General features: G+C 57.3%; 1 protein-coding gene across 2 annotated transcripts in view; it reads left to right on the forward strand.

The window, feature by feature from the left end:
- The window catches only part of ZFPM1 (zinc finger protein, FOG family member 1), a 138,208-nt gene that overhangs the window by 62,096 nt on the left and 57,448 nt on the right, over positions 1-18,664 (forward strand). For both annotated transcript variants that reach the window (XM_089781543.1, XM_075939904.2), the window contains exon 3: positions 1,669-1,764. In XM_089781543.1, the coding sequence (XP_089637669.1) occupies positions 1,669-1,764 (96 nt within the window). The remainder of the gene's footprint in view (positions 1-1,668; positions 1,765-18,664) is intronic.

Raw genomic sequence — 18,664 nt, forward strand, 5'->3', positions numbered from 1 at the left:
GTCAGACCAAAGGCCCATCTATCCCAGTGTCCTGTCTGCCCACAGTGGCCAATGCCAGGTGCCCCCAAGGGAGGGAATAGAACAGGGATCCCTCTCCTGTCACCCATTCCCAGTCTCTGCCAAACAGAAGCTAGGGACACCCTCCCTACTCATCCTGGCTAACAGCCATTGATGGACCTTGTGACGGCGGTGTTGGGGTTTCCCATCTCCTGCACTCCCGTAGTGGCACGAACAGACTCTGCCAGCCAGTAGGATTGAGAGAGTTTATTGCTTCTCCCAGATACAGCACAGACGTAATCTGGTTATAGGAACTGGGGCCAGGAGGCCACAGCCCCCCCCTCCTTGAGATGGGGGGTGGCTGGGTCCTACAATCCCAGCCCCCCTCCCTAGCCCCTTCTCCCCTGTTTCCCAGACAGAAACTCCAACTCTCTTCCAGCCCTGCCCCCCAGCCAGGTGCTGGTCTCCACCTTCCTCCCTTTGTCTCTTTCCCTGGGAGGCTGAGCCTGGCTATCTGGGTTAATACACATTTGGGAGAGTCAGTGAGAATCTCACATCACAGCACAGGGGAACCCGGATCTCAGAGCAGACAGCCCCCCCCCCCCCCCAATACACCACAGACCTAACCTCCATGAATTGATCTAGTTCTTTTTTGAACCCTTTTAAAGTCCTGGTCTTCACAACCTCCTCTGGCAAGGAGTTCCACAGGTTGTCAGTGCGCTGCATGAAGAAAAACTTCCTTGTGTTTGTTTTAAACCTGCTGCCTTATTGATTTCATTTGGTGACCCCTAGTTCTTATGTTATGGGGGGGGGAACCCTTATTTAGGGGCACCTGGATATGAATCAGAGATCCCTTGGACAACTCTCTCACCTGAGTCTTGCCTGGGGGCACAGCCACTGTTTTAGAGGAGTTGCATATTGATGGGTACGGCCGGGCTGTTTGTTCACAGTGAGGAGTCCAGCAGTCCTGGATGGCCTCCCTCTTGCTCACTTGCACTGGGAACAGCTTCAGAGTAGACAGCTCACGTCTTGGCATTTTATTAGCACTGGCTGTATCTTAATGCCTAGGAGAGCCGGCCACGAATCGGGCACCAGGTGCTGTATAAACGCAAAGAGAGACCGTCCCTGCCTAAATACATGGCAGGAGGTGATGGATCGAGAGACCAATGGGGCAGCACAGGGAGGTAGCTGTGGTCCGAATGAGGGCCTGTGGTCTCGACCCACTAGCTGCCCAGCCGTGGTGGAGTTCTTTGTAGGCTTCGCTGCAGCCAGGAGCCGTTTGAGGAGGGACTCGAAGGACGAGGACAAGGCGGCTTTGCAGGTGTTTTCAGGGCAGTTTTCCCCGAGCGCGACAGGCAGCCTGGGGGAGAGCTTGAAGGGGCTTGTCTGGAGAGGTAGCAAGTGGGTGGTGGAGACGGGCATCTGGGCTGACTGGGATTGCACCTCGAGGTTTTGGAACGGACTGAGGCGGGAGGGAAAGGCCTCAACGCAGGCAGTGGAGTTCTGCTTCCGTGGCGAGCCTCCCAGGGCATACCTGGCTGCTGTGTGCCGGCGGTGGTGCCCTTTTCCGGTGGCTTTTGGGCTAGCAGAGGAGTCCCCAGCTCTTGAGCTGGAGGTGAGGTTCCTCCCGAGCTTGTCTAACCCGGTAACAGGACGGTTTTTTCATTCCAGAAGTGGAGTCCAAAGAAGCCGCGGAAAGCCCGACGGAGTCCAAAAAGCAAGAGCCTGGAGAAAATCCGCAGGAGTCAATCCCATGGAATGGGCCAGGTAAGTCCCGCATCACCAGACCGGATCCTGTGCCCCCTCCTGACCCCTGCAGGATGGGTGTGTCTGTCCCGCTGAGAGGCACGACTTCTGCTGTCCTCCGTGGCTTGGCCGGGGTGGAGGCAGCAGGCATCCCAGCTGCTGGGTTTGGTGGCTTTCACTTCCTCTCTTGCGGCCTGCTCGTGGTCTCTGGGCTTGTACTTGGTTGGCTGGTCATGTATGTCCAGGCAGAGGCGAATGTCTGGACTGTCAGTGTTTTTCCTGGGCCACTGGACTCGATGACCTCTCGAGGTCCCTTCCAGTCCTAATATTCTATGATTTGCCTTTCAAAACGCTCTGTGGAGGTGGCTGGGAGCAGCGTGGCGGGCAAGTGGCTTTTTCACACCGGTTTGATAGCGGGAGGGGGTGGGGACGTGGGGTGCCGTCCCCCGACATCAGTAAGGAAACCTGGGGAAACCCCACCCCACAACCTTCCCCCCCCCCCCCCCCGGCCGCCAGGGAGAAAGTTGCAAATTACTTCAACGTGTGGCCCAGGAGATGCGGGCTCTCGGTGCAATGCGGCATGAGTGGTGTGGCTAGCCCTGGGAGCCGGCAGGGCTTGGGATCCGAGCCCCGCCAAAGTTCCTCCTCCACAGGGAAGCGAAGGGTCGGCATCGGAACCCCAAATCCGAATGCCACCTGGCTCCTCTCCCCGGAGTCCTAAATTCCAAGGCCAGACGGGACCACTGGGATCGGCTAATCTGCTCGCCCGTAGAAGGTAGGCCAGGAAGCCGGGGACTGACCCCGGAGCTGCATTCGCTCCCTCGCTCCGTACCTTCAGCTCCTCTGCGGGGTGACTTGTAGGCTGTGTGAACCTCCAGCCTCCAAACAGATTCTAAAGGAGGCCCGGGGCAGGATAACAAAGGTGACCTGGGCCTGGTAGGACTTGTGCGGGATTGGATGTCACAAGCTTCAGGACTGTAGCCTCGAGAAGGGAAAGAGCTAGAAGAGGAGGGGGTCGGGTCTTTCAATGAAATGCTGGAGGAAAAGTATAATTACCACTAACGGGAGATAGGACAAGATGTACTCTGTGGATGGACTCTCTATCACTGGAGATATTTAAGAGCAGGTTGGACAGACACCTGTCAGGGCTGGGCTAGATGGTGTTTGGTCCTGCTGTGAAGGCAGAGGACTGAACTTGATGACCTCTCGAGGTCCCTTCCAGGTCTAGTGTTCTAGGATTCTATGTGGACTGCAGCCAACCTGTGGAACTCACTTCTGCAGGAGAGCCAGGACCAATATGGCTACTGGATTCCTTATAAGAGCTTGACTAGCATATCATTGTTAGTTATTTTCATTGACAGAGTGCCGGGGGCAATATCACGCTGAAGATGCTTGACTCTCTGTGCTTCAGGATGAGAGCTAGGTAGCATGTGTGTGTGTGTGTGTGTGTGTGTGTGTGTGTGTGTGTGTGTCAAGAAGAGGAGTTGTCAGTGTACATTGCTGCAGGGGGATAAAGTTGTCCCCTTCCTCTGAAAAACACCCCTCCAATGCTGACCGCGACGTAATTAGCTTTGCCGTACCAGCCCTGGCCATCGGCCTGCGTTCCGACGCAGTCACAGTGGGGCTTAGATAACATCATGGCAACCACAAGAAGAGAGCTCGAGTGGTTAGTGATGTTATCAAAACCCCAAGAAGTGTCTATAGCCGTATATCGCCGCCTTCCTGTCTTGTCATCTGAGTGTTTGCATCTCAGTGTCTGTGCACCACAGTGTACAGGGCTGTGCACCGTCTCTGGGCCCTGGAAGGGGGGGGCCTATCGCGGTGGTATCTAGACACCGATAGGAAGAGACAAAGTCTCTCGCCAAGGAGCTTATGGTCTTGGCTTGGTAGCAGTTGGTCACTGGGCCCAGGCGGCAGGATCCTCCCAAAATCTGAGCGAGGCTCGCTGGAGACCTAAAGCGTTAACAGACACGCAGTAAGCGTGGATGCCCGTCTTACAACAGAGGGGCAGGTCTTTGCTCCGACGTTCTTTGAGAGACCTAGGTGGAAGTTGGAGGAGATGGTCCTTTTGTTTCCAAGTGCAGGGTTCGTACCCTACAACTGGGCCAGCCTCTTTGTAGGTACCGATGCTCCAAGCATCGACTTTGGTTTTCCTTCTACTGCCACCTGATAGTGGTATCGCACCCAGCGCCTCTCGTTGGCAGTGGAAAGGAGGGGCTGGAGTGATGGAAAGGGGGAGACACTGCTACAAACGGAGACGTTAGCAGGGTCGCCCGTACCCATATGCAGAATACGCCACTGCGTAGGGCACCTGAAAATTTGGGGCACTGCTGGGTCCTAATGCCCTCCCACCTACCTCTCCTGTCCGTGGTCGGTGGCTCCGCTTCCTGCAGAGAGGGTCTAGCTCACTTAAAAGTGGGAAGGCCCGCCAGAGCCATGCGCCGAGCGCTGACCCCGTGAAGGAGCCATGCAAGTCCTAACACAGCGATCGCACGGGGATTTGCCAGCCCTGTGTGCGAAGGGCCTGACGTGGGCCCTTCCTGAAGTGCCACCCCCGACAAAGGCCGCCGGAGGCAGGAACGCACCCCAGCCCCCGTCGGGCAGGTTGGCGAGGGTCCCGGCTCTGCGATCAAAGCAGCATGGGAAACGCTGAGTGCCAGGGCACATGTGCCACTTCCCGCGGCCAGCAGCTTGGCCTCAGCTGGTGAAATACCCACCGGCGACAGGCCGGGTGGCACGGAGCAGGCCCCTTCCAGCGGCCTCTGGGTGGGAAGCGACAACACGCATGAAGTGGGGGGGTGGCAAGTCAGGGGATCCATCCTGCCACCTTCCCTAGGGGGCCTGGCCCGTTGGGGATGGGGAGGGCTTGGCCGGGGCAGGCGAGTGAACCAGCCTCCCCAACAGGAATCTCTCTGCTGTTTGCTGCTGATACTGTCAGCGGCCCCCTCCCTCCCCCCTTCCCCCGTTTACACTCATCAAGGAAGGGAAATGTGCTCCGGTTGATATCCCCGGCCCTTCCTGGATGCGTTGGCAGGAAGTATCTGCACGGCTTCCACCTCCCCAATCTCCTCTTTATCTGCTCCCTCCCGCCCCGGCCCTTTGCCCCAGTGGCCATGGAGGGAGGTGGAGGAGAGGTGACGTGATGTGTTTTCTTTCCGACCTCTCAGCCTCCTGGCGAAGAAGCCGCCTCAGCCCAGGCACCCCTGCCTCTTCCTTCTGCCGCCCGGCTTCGCAACCAAGCCGCTTCCCCTGTTGTATCCCCCGTATCCGCTCACTGCTCGCCTGGTGGAGGGGGGGAGCAAGAGGCTGGGAGGGACGCCACATGACGCGGACCCCTCCGATGCAGGGCATAAAACCGGAGAGATTCCTACCCCCTCCGCCTGTCCGCAGCCGGCCGCGCTGGGGCAGAGAGCGAAGGGAGGGGGTGCTCAATGTAAGTGACTAAAAGTCTCAGAGGCGTAACTAAAAAACCAACCCAACCCACCATGGCCCTGTCGCACCTTAGAGACTCACCGCAAAATACATCCTTGGTCTCAGGAGCAGCGGTAGGCACCGCCCACTTCTTCAGATGACAAATACGGAGCACGAGGCACGGAGGGTGAATTATAAAGCAGAAAAAGAGGGAAGAGGGGGAGGAGAAAGAAAGGGGGGGAAACCTGTCAGTTCAAGTGGGTTATTGTCAAAGTGTTTCCCATCAGACCTTAAGTAACCTTGATCTCATGGTGCACACCCTCCTAGGACGCTGGAAGGGCAAATCTCCCTTGCAGTTGTCCTCAGCAAGCCGGCGGCGGGCGGTACGGTTAACTGCGAGTGCCGCTTTGGGAATGCCGTTTGGCGTGGAGCGGTTTGTTTTTGTAGGGTTGCTTAGGAGTCCTGAGCAGAGGGCCCTGGCGCGTTGGCAGAATTTGGGGTGCAGAGCCGTGCAGAATTTGGGGTGCAGAGCCGTGCAGAATTTGGGGTGCAGTGCCGTGCTGGCAGACGTCCGTGTATTGTGTTAGAGGCTAGCATGCTAGTTGTTTTAATGCGGGGGGGAAGAATGGGGAGCGCAGTCCAATAGGCAGGGGCTGGCTGTACAGCCCAGGGCGGACTGACTGACCCGGGGAATCCCGTCCGTGTCCCTACACACGGATCTCTCCGCCGGCTGAAGGTGTGCGGGAAAGTGGGGCTGCTCTCTCCTCCTCCCCCACCCCCCGCCGGCGTGAGTTATTTGCATTCTTTATGTAAAAGAGATTTTTATTATCGCCTTCTCCCAGCCCATCTCTATTCTGGTAATTGGAGCGATATTAATTTCTGTGTGGCTGGGAGTTGATGGCAGTCCGGCGATGCCGGAGCGATAGGGTGCCGCTTGCGCACTAACCGCCGCGATAGGCCGTCTATCAGCCACCGTGCAGGCTCTGTACTTATCAGGAATAGAACTGGCAAAAAGGGAAACTTTGAGCAGCCTGAATTTTCTTTTTATCTGGCAGGATCCGCCGTGTGTCAGCAATGGCAGCTGTGAAGATGCAGTGCGGAGGGCAAGGGGGAAAGGCGGGGGAGGGGGAAGCGGCTGTGCTCCCAGCTTCTTTCTTTGTGTCTCTCCGAATCTCCCTTCTAATGGGCTCAGCGCGAACTTCCCTTGGGGATTGTGTTGGGGGGGGGCGGAGAAAGGGGGTTCGTTATTGCCTCTTTCCCTAGGGTGAGTGGCACCCCCGGGGATTGCCACAAAGGGGAGGGATAGCTCATTATTACGCCCTGTCCCCCCTCCCCCCCGACCGATAGCTCAGCTGCCTTTTGGAGACCGAGGGGACCTCGCCTGTGAGGGAGACGCGCCGGGGGACTCCCTAAATGGCGGAGCGGGAGCTACGCTTCGCGCGGGAAACGCCAACCACACCGGTCGGCTCCCAGGGTCGTTTTCAACCTGGACGTTCATAGCTGGTGTAAATCAGGGGAGGGAAAGCAACATGTTTGTGTAGGACCTACAGAAATGGCGTCCCCTTTGGCACAGGCAGCTGGCTAACCAGAAGTGCACCCCCGTGGTGCCCCTCTGCGTGTAGGATGATGATAGGGTTGCCAGAGGGTTTAACAAAAAATACCCAACCCCCTCCCCAAAAAAACACCGAAAAATTCTGTTGAGCAAAAAAGGAAAAGGGGGGGGGGGGGGGAAAACAAAGTTATTGAGCGCAAAAAAAAAAAAAAAACCACTGCACCTTTAAATGGCCCCTCGCGCCTCACTCCCCCGCCAGACACAGCAGGGGGAAAATGGCCCCAGCGGGAAAATGGCCCCAGCGGGCTTCCGTCCAAGGGAAGCAGGAAATACTGGACATTTTCTGGCTATTTTATTGGATGGGGAACCCGAATAATGGACAGTCCAGGCGAAAACTGGACCCCTGGCACCCCTGATTGATGGAATCCTGCAGAGCGGGGCCCCGGGGGGAGGGAAAGGGCCCATTCTGTGCCTCCCACTCCATGGGTTTTGGTCTCACTGCTGGGGGTTGGGGAGAAGAGCTGGCTTGGCCCGGCTGTGGCCTTTCTGGGAGGCTCAGCTCCACCCCTAGGCTGGCTGGACAGTGCTGCCTCCCTCCGCAGACCGAACTGCCCATCTGACGGCGTTTCTCTTCCCATCCCCCGTTGGCTTGGCAGCCCTGGGCCTCGTGCACTGAGACCCCCCCGGTGACCGCCCATCCTGGCCCCTCTCCCATGCAACAAAGCAAGCTGCGAGCCGCCATGGAAAAGGCCGTCTGTGCTCGTAGCGGGACTCTCCATCTGCCCGGACAGCTAATGCACCTGTCGGATTGGCCATCTGGAGATGCAAAGGCTTGGCCCCCCCAGTTGCTTGACTGGCACATGCCAAAGGGGTGCACAGTCCAGCTCAACTCAAAGTTGGGAGCTGCAGAGTGAGAGACACAGAGAGAGAGTTTAGCTGCACACTTGGGATCTGATGCAAGACAGATCAGATCCTTAGGTTAAAGAGAGAAAACATGAGCACTTCTCTGCCTGCCCTTCCCCCCCATCCCTCCCCACACACCCACGTCTACGGAAAGCTTGCCCCTCATGAGGAATTCACGATTACGCTATCCCCCAAGTTACCCGTGGCAATGGGCAGACCCCTGAAGACCTAAGCCGTATCGCCGTCCTCTTGCATTTAAAAAAGAGCTGGGCCCCATAAAAGCAAGAGATGGGCATGACAATCAAGATGAGTTTTGAAAGGGGGGATTCCTTTGATCTTCCTTCCGATTTTGGGTCCCGCAGGGTGCGCTTGAGGGACGTTGCGCTCTGGAAACTTGCACGCTGAGATTGCCAGAGACCTAGGAGCAAAGGGACCTCTTGGGCCAGGAAGTCCAGTCTCTGCTATCGCAGACAATCCTGTTCGCAAACTTATCCAACTAGGGGGTTGGTCGGGAGGCTGTTCCGCCGCCTCGTTCCTTTGTGGGATAGAACCCTTCTAATTGCCAGCCTGAACTGATTCATGGCCAGTTTTATGTCCATTTGTCCTTGGGCCAACACTGTCCTTTGGCTTCCTGAGTTAGTCTCTCTCCTTGGTGCGGCTGTATTTATAGAGCGCATTTAGAGCCCCTCTGAGACTGCGTCTAGCTAGGCAAGCCAAGAGCATGTCTTCTGACCTGGCCCCAAAAACACACCTGCAGTCAAGGAGTCTTCTAGATCTGGGTGTACACATTTGGGCTGGCCCTAGAGCACTAAAAAGAGCTGTGTCGGTATTGTCGGTATTGAAGCCAGGTTGGAGGGATGTTTCGCGCTGTCGCACAAGCCCCGGGGTCAACCTGGGCTCGGAGACGCACCGCTGCAGGATACTTTTGCAGTGTAGACACAGCCAAAGTCTCCTCGCGCAAGATGGACTTTCCGTTCTCCCCGATCAGCATTGGAAACCCCACTGTGCTTCCTTCCCCCGTTGGTCTTAGTTCATGTCTCCTGTCACTTTTCTCCACACCGGAAGCCAGACTGGTCAGTTTCACTTCCCGGGTGCTGGTTCAACTCTTTCCAGCCCTGCAGGGGTTAACAGGTGTCTTTTTTTTTTTTTTTAAAAAGCTTGCTTGTGCCCCTTTAGCATCTCCCTCCCCGTCCTGCCCCATCTCGTCACCTGCTCATGTGGATCCAGGCCTGGGACCTGATCCGCCGGAGCTGCCTCTGTGCCTATAGAAATTCCCCACTGAGACCTCATCGGACCAGGCCCATAGATCCTCTTATACACGTGACCCAGCAGTTCCGTTCCTTGCTTGCTCCCTTCTGTTGGGAAGATTGGTCCCTGTTCCCGCCCCCAACACACTCTCCACATTGGACAGCAGGGCAGTCGGTTTTTCCTTTTGTGCTGGAAGGTTGATCCAGGGCCCTTCGCTTGGCCTAGGGATGTAAAATCCCATTTAATCGGTTGAGCGTTACATTTAACCAATTAACCGCGTAACCCGTCTCCCGCAGGGAGAGGACTGCTCCAGCCTGGCTGGGCTGCTGGTTAGCCGGTAAGCATCACCCAGCAAGATGATTCATCCATTCTCATGCAGCCATAGCTATGGCTAGATGCCAATCAAGGCACTGCATCCAGTTGCCTGGAACTTGAAACCCATCTGGGTCTGGCAGATCTGGCACAGTAATGATCAGCCCCCAGCATTTTGTCCCTTTCCTGTGTCCATCGGCCTGTACTGTAATGCTGTGTGTCAGAGGGGTCATCGTGTTAGTCTGTGACTGAAAACAATGGGTAATCCTGTAGCATCTTAAGGCACATCTACACTATGGGGAAGATCGACCCTGCTGTGATCAATCTTCCAGGGTTTGATTTAGCGGGTCTAGTGAAGACCTGCTAAATCAAACTCAGAGCACGCTCCCACCTTTACTCCCGGTCCTTGCGAGGAGTAAAGGAAGCCAATGGGAGCGTTTGCTCCCGTCAACCTCCCACTGTGTGGATGGGGACTTAAGATACATCAACTCCAGCTATGCAACTAATGTAGCTGAAGTTGCATATCTTAAGTCGACCTTCCCCTCCAGTGTAGACCAGGCCTTAGAGACTATCAAAAAGATACAGTATCGTAAGCTTCCGTGGGCATCTGCTCATCTGAGGAAGTGGGTTTTACCCACAAAAGCTCACGATACTATGTATGTTTTTGTTAGTCTCTTAAGGAGCCACAGGACTACTCGTTTGTACCGGTTGGTCCTCCTTGATCTGGCACCCTCAGGACCTGACTGGTCCCGGATGAGGGATTTTTCCAGACTTGGGGAGGACATTTCAGGGCCCCCCCCCCCCCCGCCCCTCTTCTCACTTCCTGGTTCCCCTTGCAGCCCAGCTGACCTGCACGCCAGCTTCCGGTCCCTCCCCAGCCCAGCTGAGCTGGACGCCACCTTCCTGCCTCCCCGCTTGCAGCCCAGCTGAGCCATGTGCCGACTCCCAGGCCCCCATCTCCTGCAGTGCACCAGGATCCTCTGGTCGTGGAACATTCCAGGTCATGCTGGACCAAAGATGTTGCCGGACCAGAGAATCCCGGAGTTTCGAGGTGCATCCTGTAATATTATGGAGTGACGATGGTGTCTGTGAAGTCCGCCATATAGCTAGCTCCAGACCCCCTTCTCACTGCACCCGGCTTCCTTAAAACTTTGTCAGTGGGTGGCTAAGAGGAGTGCAGCTTGGACACAGATGAGCATTCTCCATAGGAGCAGTTTCCTATGGCTCTAGGGGCCCTAGGGCTTTTTAGTGAACCTAGATCCCCGCCCCACCCCCGTTCTCCATCCCTCTGCGTCTAGGCCATTGCTCCTCTCCCATGCGGATTTCTCCCTCTCTTCTCCTCCAGTCTCCTTTCTGGTGTGCCCCATCTCTAACCCGGGAGCAGGCTGGCTCCCTTCCTCCCACCCACTGCTCTCGGGATGATGTAGTGCCTAGCGCAGGGCTGGCGAGTTCCCTGTGGGCTGGGGGGGACCCTCCACCCGTCTCCTTGGAAATCCCTCGCCGTGGCGATGTGACATGCCGCCTGAGCGTGAAAGGCAGGGGAGAAGGGATATTTTTTTATCTTTGAAATGACCTTGTTCCCTGGAGGTGGCTGGCTGCTTAAAATTCTGATATGCAAATAGCTGATAGCGATAATCTATAATCCGCAACGTGGGAGCGTTTACAGAGGTCTGGGGCCGTTGAATTTTCCTCCCAGTTAGGAGGTTGGCTCTTGTGCCGCCCCCGGTGCTCTCTCCTCGAGTCCTAACTGGCCAGCCGGCTTGCTGCCCTTTTTAAAAAGAGAGTCGAACTCGCCCATCATGACGGGTGGGGCTGGAAAGTAACTCCTGCCTGCGGGGGGCGAGTGACTTCTCAAACTGCTGCCTTCGATCGCCGCGGCTGCGCTGCTAAGTTTCTAGTCTAACGTCGCTCCTTGTTACGAATAGTTGTGTCAGCCATGAGAAGCTGTGTGCGCTATTCTTAGCCAGCCACGAACAGTCAAAGTTTTAAGGAAGCTGGGTGCTGAGAAGGGGGTTCCTTACCAGTGTTGCTCCTTCGTACCAGTTGAACCTCTTTAATCCGGCACTGTCTAATTCGGCAACATCCATGGTCCGGCATGATTTTAGTTAGCTGGATGGTCACTTAGCATGGACACAGCCAAGTTTCCCACGGTCCCATAAAGTTTGTTTCCAACCACCAGGCCTGGCTCTCCGTGTTCTGTGCTGTGATTCAGCTCAAATGTATCCCTCAATGTCTTCTAAGAACCCACTAAGCAGCAGATGCGTTGGTTGTGTTACTAGACAACATTCACCTCCCGTGGTTCGGCAAATTCTCTGGTTCAGCACCAAGTCAGGTCCTGAAAGTGCCGGACTCGAGAGGTTCCACCTGAATTACGGTACAGTAATACCAATGAATTACATTGGCCAGTAATGGCCAATATTGGAGGAGACTAAGGAGCACGGGTTTGTTTCATGCAGATTTGAGATTCGTTAGGGCCCTTCCACTTGTCTGCCCAAGGATCCGTTCCCTTCCGTCCTACCCTGGTCCTATCCATGATAAGTGCACATGTGGCTAATACAAATCATGCTGGATCATGGATGTTGCTGGATTAGAGAGTGCCGGATCAGAGAGGTTCAACTGTACTAAGGAGCAACGCTGGTAACAAACTCTCTTGTCACTGCACCCAGCTTCCTTAAAACTTTGACTGTTCATGGTTGGCTAAGAATAGCACACATGGCTTCTCATCGCTGACATGCTTGGCTCTTGTCACCCAGACCTCGCCAGCCGCTAGTCTTTTCATGTACCCTGGCGAATCTTATCTTCTGGACTCTCCTCTCTTTGGGGCTGGAGCTGCTCCTTAATACGGGCACTTTTGCGAAAGCACCGTGTCTCCTCCATCCCCCCCAATGGCTGGCGAATCTGGGCTGTCCTCTCATCTGAATGAGATCCTTGTCAGAAATGGCCCGGTTCCGCCACTGAGCACAGAGAACTGGGCCTCGTTGGAACCAATGACGTCAGTGCTTGAGTCTACAAAAACAAAGGCAATTCCTAAACCAAAACCTTCCCGGTGGGTGTAAATTCCCACCAAAAAGCCTGACTGGCATATCAGATATATATATATAGTAGCCCAATGTCTGTGACTCTGTAACGCTGTAGCATTACGAGTCGCCTCTGGGGGCGCTGTTGCCTCGCGCCGTGGCGCTCGGCTGAGTTCTGCACCGCTCAGTCGGACCGCCGTGGGGGAGCAAGCAGCCACTTGCTCCCCTGCGGCGGCCCGGCCAAGCGGCGCGGAATTCAGCCAATCACCATGGCAGAAGGGGAAGAGGGCAGGGCGGTGACGTACATGGCAAGGGGTGGGGACTGGCCGTGTACGTCACTGCCCCGCCCCCCTTCGCCTCCCGCCGTGGCGCTCGGCTGACTTCTACGCCGCTCAGCCGGGCCGCCGTGGGGGAGCAAGCGGCTGTTTGACCTCTGCGGTCCCCTGAGTGAGAGGCAGGAGGGGGAGAAGAGAAAGAGAGAAGGAGAGCGAGGCAGGAGGCAGAGGAGAGAGAGAGAGGGGAGAGGCAGGAGGCGGAGGAGAGAGAGAGAGGGGAGAGACAGGAGGCGGAGGAGAGATGAGGAGGGCAAAGAGGCAGTAGGAGGAGGAGAGAGAGAGAGGGGAGAGGCAGGAGGCGGAGGAGAGAGAGAGAGGGGAGAGGCAGGAGGCGGAGGAGAGAGAGAGAGGGGAGAGGCAGGAGGCGGAGGAGAGAGAGAGAGAGGGGAGAGGCAGGAGGCGGAGGAGAGATGAGGAGGGCAGAGAGGCAGTAGGAGGAGGAGAGAGAGAGAGGGGAGAGGCAGGAGGCGGAGGAGAGAGAGAGAGGGGAGAGGCAGGAGGCGGAGGAGAGAGAGAGAGAGAGGGGAGAGGCAGGAGGCGGAGGAGAGAGAGAGAGGGGAGAGGCAGGAGGCAGAGGAGAGAGAGAGAGACGGACATGGAAGAGAGACCTGAAAAATCCCGTTCTATGACGGGCTATTGGCTAGTTGCTCATAATGGCCGGGCAGTCGTGGTTTTTAAGTTGCGGCAAACAGCTTCACTCTGGTTCTGTAACCCCCATGGCCTTTCCCCTTCTGTGCACTGTGGCTGTAATGGCCCCAGAAAACCTTCTCCTTCACCTTTGTGTAGATGAGAACCCAATCCCCTCCTACGATGGTCCGGAACCCCCACTTGGAGCTTGCTCCTAGAACCACACCTCCAGGCACCTTGCGAGGAGAAAATGCAGGAGAGCTGAGGTACTTTATGGAGCTGTAGCTCTCTTGGGCCTTCCGTGTGGTTCTCTTCCAGTTGGCTGGGATTCTTGTGTCACTGAGACTTTCCATGGGCCTCCTGGTGTAGCAGCTCGTACGCTGCCGCCCAGCTGCCGTCACCGTATGAAGGAACCCGTCTAGGAATTGCTGGGACCTCGGGGGGAAACCAACCAGAGCTTCTGATCCAGGCATCAAGGTTGGGGAGAAGCAATAAGATCTCTCCCCTTTACTGCCTCCCTCCGCCAGGCTAAGCTCTTCATTGGCATCCCAGGCTAACTCCCTACGAGGAGAGGCTGAGGGATTTGGGTCTATTTAGTCTGCAGGAGAGAAGCGTGAGGGGGGATTTGAGAGCAGCCTTCAACTTCCTGAAGGGGGGTTCCAAAGAGGATGGAGAGAGGCTGTTCTCAGTGGGGGCAGATGGCAGAATGAAGAGCATTGGGCTCAAGTTACAGTGGGGGAGGTCTAGGTTGGATATTTCACTAAAGATTTCACTCAAACTCTTTCCCTAGGCGGGTGGTGAAGCGCTGGGCTGGGTTCCCTAGGAAGGGGGTGGAATCTCCATCCCTAGAGGTGTTTCAGTCTCGGCTTGACACAGTCCTGGCTGGGCTGATTGAGTTGGGATTAGTCCTGCCTAGGGCAGGGGACTGGACTTGGCCTTCTAAGGTGTCTTCCAGCTCTATGGTTCTATGAACTCCGTGCCCGAGTGTGGCAGATTTAACTGTAGTGGCTGCCCTGTTCAGGTCTGTATGGAATCGGCCAGCCCATAACAGTAATTTAGGGAAGGTGCGGGCCTTGGGGGCTGCAAGGGCTCCTGAGCGGGGGGGAGGGGGTTAGCCACTAGCTGCACAGCCGCATGGCTAAAAGGACGCTGTTTATAAAATGCATGTAAATAAAGGCGTAAATGCTGAAATTTTCAGTGGTTACGTGGCAGGGGGGGCAGTTACGAGCCGCTGTGTGTGGGGAGTTGGCTTTTAAGTGTCCTGGGAGCTCTTTTCCTCTTCTGCTGCTTCTGATACAGAGGCAGCAGCATGGAGGGGCGGGGCCAGGAAAGCCAGCTCCCTGTGCATACAGGGTTACATGTACCCAGTTACAGTTTCCCATGCCTATTGGAACCCCCCCCCCCTCCCCAAATTCACACAGGTGTTACTCAAGTGACCGGCGAGCAGAGGGATTGACCGGCACAGGCACAAGGTGGCCTCCAGCTGTCCAGGGGGAGCCTGCATGGACGTGCCAGACACGCAGGGGGAGCCTGGGTAACCGCGTGTCCAAATAGAGCGGAGCTGCCCGATTGGCTCTTCGGACAATCCAGGGATGTACCCTGGGTCTACCCACTCCTGGACGCTGCTGTTTGCACCTGCACAGGCGTTCCCTTTGAAAACCCACCACCATTATTCTCCCAAACCCCTTCCACGTTTAACAGGCGCTGGCACATTGTTGCTTTTTCAAACATTTGCAGCACGCTCGGCTGGGGCAGCGAAACAAAGCTCCTTGCGAGCTGGGCATCGTGGGTGCGACAGGGACCACATTCCCCCACCTCTCCCCTTGCCACCTCCCCTCTACTAAACCCACACTCCTTTTATTGCCGCTTTTCACATGCACTATTTATTTGGGGGCAGCGGTCCCTGTAAGCTGAGCGCTTGGGCGGCCGCCCAGGAGAGATTCAGGTGGAGCCCAGCTGATTAGCAGAGTGCCCACAGCTGACCACAGCCAGCAGCATGTGTTGCGATTGGTGGTGCATATCCGCACATGCCTTGGTGCACAGAACAAAATTTATTCTGCACATGGATGGAAAATCTTGGGGGGGGGGGTTACAAACCTTTTCTCTCTCACCCCCTTTTTAAAATGTTCTAAATCTGAGTCTTAAATAGTGGCGGGAGTGTCTCTTTAACAGGGGCACTGCAGTTGCTTCCCCCAAGGTAGATGATCTCTGTTTATTCCCTAGCACCCCCAGAGCGAGTTCTCTCCTCCGGGTGCTGAATAATCTGGAAGGCAGGGAGGGAGGTGGGTCATCTGTGGAGGGAGGTCTCCTGGGGTAGAGTGCGTGGTCCTGTAGCGTGGGGAGGAGAAGGGGGAAGATTGGCCTCTGCTCAGGGCCTCTTCCTCCAACTGGGGCAGGCCAGCTGGTGCAGAGGGGAGGAATGGGGAGCAGGTTGCTAGGAGACAGATTTAAGCTCTGACACCATCCCTTTGTCTGCCCGGGTGGCCATGCGGCCGCTGCGGGTCTGAGCCTGGCCAGGTAACGCCTCATCCAAGGCTGTGACAGGAGTGTCCGCGGTGCGGGCTGACCGCTGCGCCCCTGCGCACCACCCTTCCGCGGAGCGCTGCAGATATATCGGCCGGCCTGCCCCCCTCCCGTGTGCGCAGCCTCTGGCCCCTTCAGCCCGGCAGCCACCACAAATACCCATCGGCCCTGTCCAAAGGGGGTCGTAATGGGAACCCTCAGCCCCACCCTGCTGAGCTGTGACTCTGCCCCGCTTCTTTCCTGGCCCCTTTCTGCTGTCCGGGCTCTTCTCTCCGTTTGGTCCCCCTCAAAGGTTTCAGTCCAGCTGCGGCCCTGGGCCCTTTTCATGCAGGCTCCTTTATTTGGTTTGGTTTTCCTCTGCCCACCGGAGGGCATGTTCCCTGGGAGTTGAGAGAGTCTAGGTAGCATGTCCCCGGGACAGCTGCCTTGGGCGCCCGTCGGCTCAGAGTCGGCTTCTTCCCAGACGCCAGACTGTATTTCTGCCCCACAAAGGTTGAGCGGGAGTTAGCGAGCCTAGAATCTTCAGGCAGGTGCTCGGAAATGCAGCCACTTCTGGGGTGGAGCGTGGCGGCGCAATAGAACAGCACAGAACAGGAAGCGAAGGAGATGGTCTCATAGGGGAAGCGCAAGCAGCCAGACTGGGAGCAGGGCAGGAAGAGCAGGGCCTATGGTAATTGCCCTCACAGGAGGTAGTTATTTGTGGCTCAATTTGACATCTTGCTGGGAAGCCAGCCCCTACCGCTCTGCCGTCCTCCTCTGGCCAAGCTTTGGAGGAGCAGCGCCACCCCCCGGGCGGCCCCCCCCACTGAATCACGGCAGCTTTCTTCATCTTTTTGAAGGGCTCCCAGCTTCCAGTGACTCAGCCCGACTCCGGTGAGCATCTGTCCTCCAGCCGGTCCCATCTGGGCAATCAGAGGAGGGTCTGTCCTTCACAGTGCCAGCTTCGGGGCAGAGAGGGGGGCTGGTCGCCAGAGCCCTCTGTGCCTGCTGGAAACGCTGGCCTCTTGGCCTCTGCCCCCAGACGCGGGGAGCACAGCACATGGAGCTGGCTGGGGTTTACCCCCGCTGGCCTGGGATGCCCAGATCTGAAGGGCAGCTGCTGGCCCAGGGAGGCCCTTGCTTTGAGGGGCACCTGGGACTGTGTGCCCATCTCCCTCTGACTTCCATGCCAGTGGGAGGAGCCCTGGAGAGGGGGTGGAGCCTGCAGAACCCGCCCGGGATTGGCCAGCTGCCTGCACCCCCTCAGCCTTGCCCCTCCAGGCTCCCAGGCCTGTTTGCGCCCCCTGTCGGTCTGCCCCAGAAGCCAGGACCGGGAAGGGGCTGAGCTCACGCGCCCGCGTTGCCCTGGCTTTGCTGCTCCTGGTACCCAGGCTCATTGGCCAGGGCCGGGCGCAGGCTGGCTAGCCCGGGCCCAGTTTGTGCGGGCCAAGTCCTGCCTGAGCCTGATCCAAGGCTAGCGCCGTGGGGCTGAGGAAGGGAACAAGAGGGGGAGCTGCCCGGCTTGCTCTGCCAAGGGCAGCTGCTGCAGGCAGTGCCCAACGTTCCCTTGAATCTTTTCCCTCCCTGTGCAGAGTGTTTCCACCCATGTATGGAATAATTTTGATGCGCCCCCGGCGCATGTGCACTCGTAGACGCCCACAGCCTCGCCGTGGGCTCTGCCGATCAGCCGGGGGCCCCGCTTACAGGGAACGCGGGTGGGCATCAGCCTGGAGCCAGGGAGCTGGAGCGATTTCCCAGGAGCACTCGCAGGTTAAATCCGTAGAGGGTCGTACCTCCCTCCGGCCGGCTGTGCCTAGAACGATACCTCTTCTGCCCCCTGCTGGATTCGTTCCTGCAGCCCAGCGCCATGCGATACCAATCCCGCCGCCCTGCCGCGTCACCTCTTTATCGCAGGATCGCCAAGCCCTGGCCTCGCCCCACCCGCCGGGACACAATATCCTCCCTTAGCAGGGGCGAGAAATAAAATCAATCCACAGGTGGTAACTTAGTCCGCATCGGGCTGGAAACTGTGCTAGGAAGGGACCCTCGGGGTCCTGCCTGCCTCCTAGTCCCCTGCTCTAACCCCTGAACCCCACTGCCTGCAGCAGAGAGCAGAAGTGCATGGGTGTGGTGGGGGGACAGCCACTGCTGTCCCATTTATAGAACCCCGAAACGTGGGACGTTCTGCTCCCTCCAAACCCCACTAAAACTTCCCTGTTTCCCGTAGCCCCCCGGCCCCTCCTGCACGTGGCGGTGGGGGGGGGGGGAAGGGGGTCGCTTGTCTCGAATTAAAACTGCAAACTCCCCCCCCTCCCACCCCGTTTCTCCGCTCTCTTGTTCAGTTGTGTTTATCTGCACTGTGACTCCTGTCTGTATAATCTCTCCCAGCCTGGAGTCTGTGTGCAAACCTCAAGGTTTATTATCGGGCCAAGCAGGGCCCGGGAGGCGGGACGGGCTGTACTGACGGACAGGGCCGGGAGAGATCGTCCCGATTAGCGCCCCGTGTGTGTGTGTGTTTTCCCTTCCCTGTGGTATGTGTGGGTGGGAAAAATTATTCCAGCTATTTTCCTTTATCGCGGGGAGCTGAGTGTAGCACCAGCCTGTTCTATTTGTTTTAGATTAACCGGGCTTCAGGGCTGGGGGTGGCAGCCAGGAACACGCCTTGATCCAGCCAGTGCATGGGCCTCCGCCCAGGGCCTTGGGGTCCTGCTCTGTCCCCCATGCTGCTGGGCCCTGCTCTGTCCCCCGTGCCCCTGCTCTCCAGCTGCAGGCTGGTGGCAGCTGGTGACTCCGTGGGGGCTGTTCTTCTGTCTGATCCCAGTTGGTCACTAGGGGGCGCTGTGCCTCTCTCCTCTCAGCCCCTGGGGGCACCGTGACCCCCTGCACCCCCAGGCCCATCAGTGGTTAGCCCCAGGGTCCAGATTCAGCCCCGGCCGGGGTGGCTTTGCACAGCCGTGTGGCATGGCTGTGCTCTGGGAAGCAGCGGCGAGCCGGAGGTGGCTGCCGACGGAGGC

This window comes from Pelodiscus sinensis, chromosome 12 (genome assembly GCF_052426305.1).
Source record: "Pelodiscus sinensis isolate ZL-2025 chromosome 12, ASM5242630v1, whole genome shotgun sequence".
NCBI lineage: Eukaryota > Metazoa > Chordata > Testudines > Trionychidae > Pelodiscus > Pelodiscus sinensis.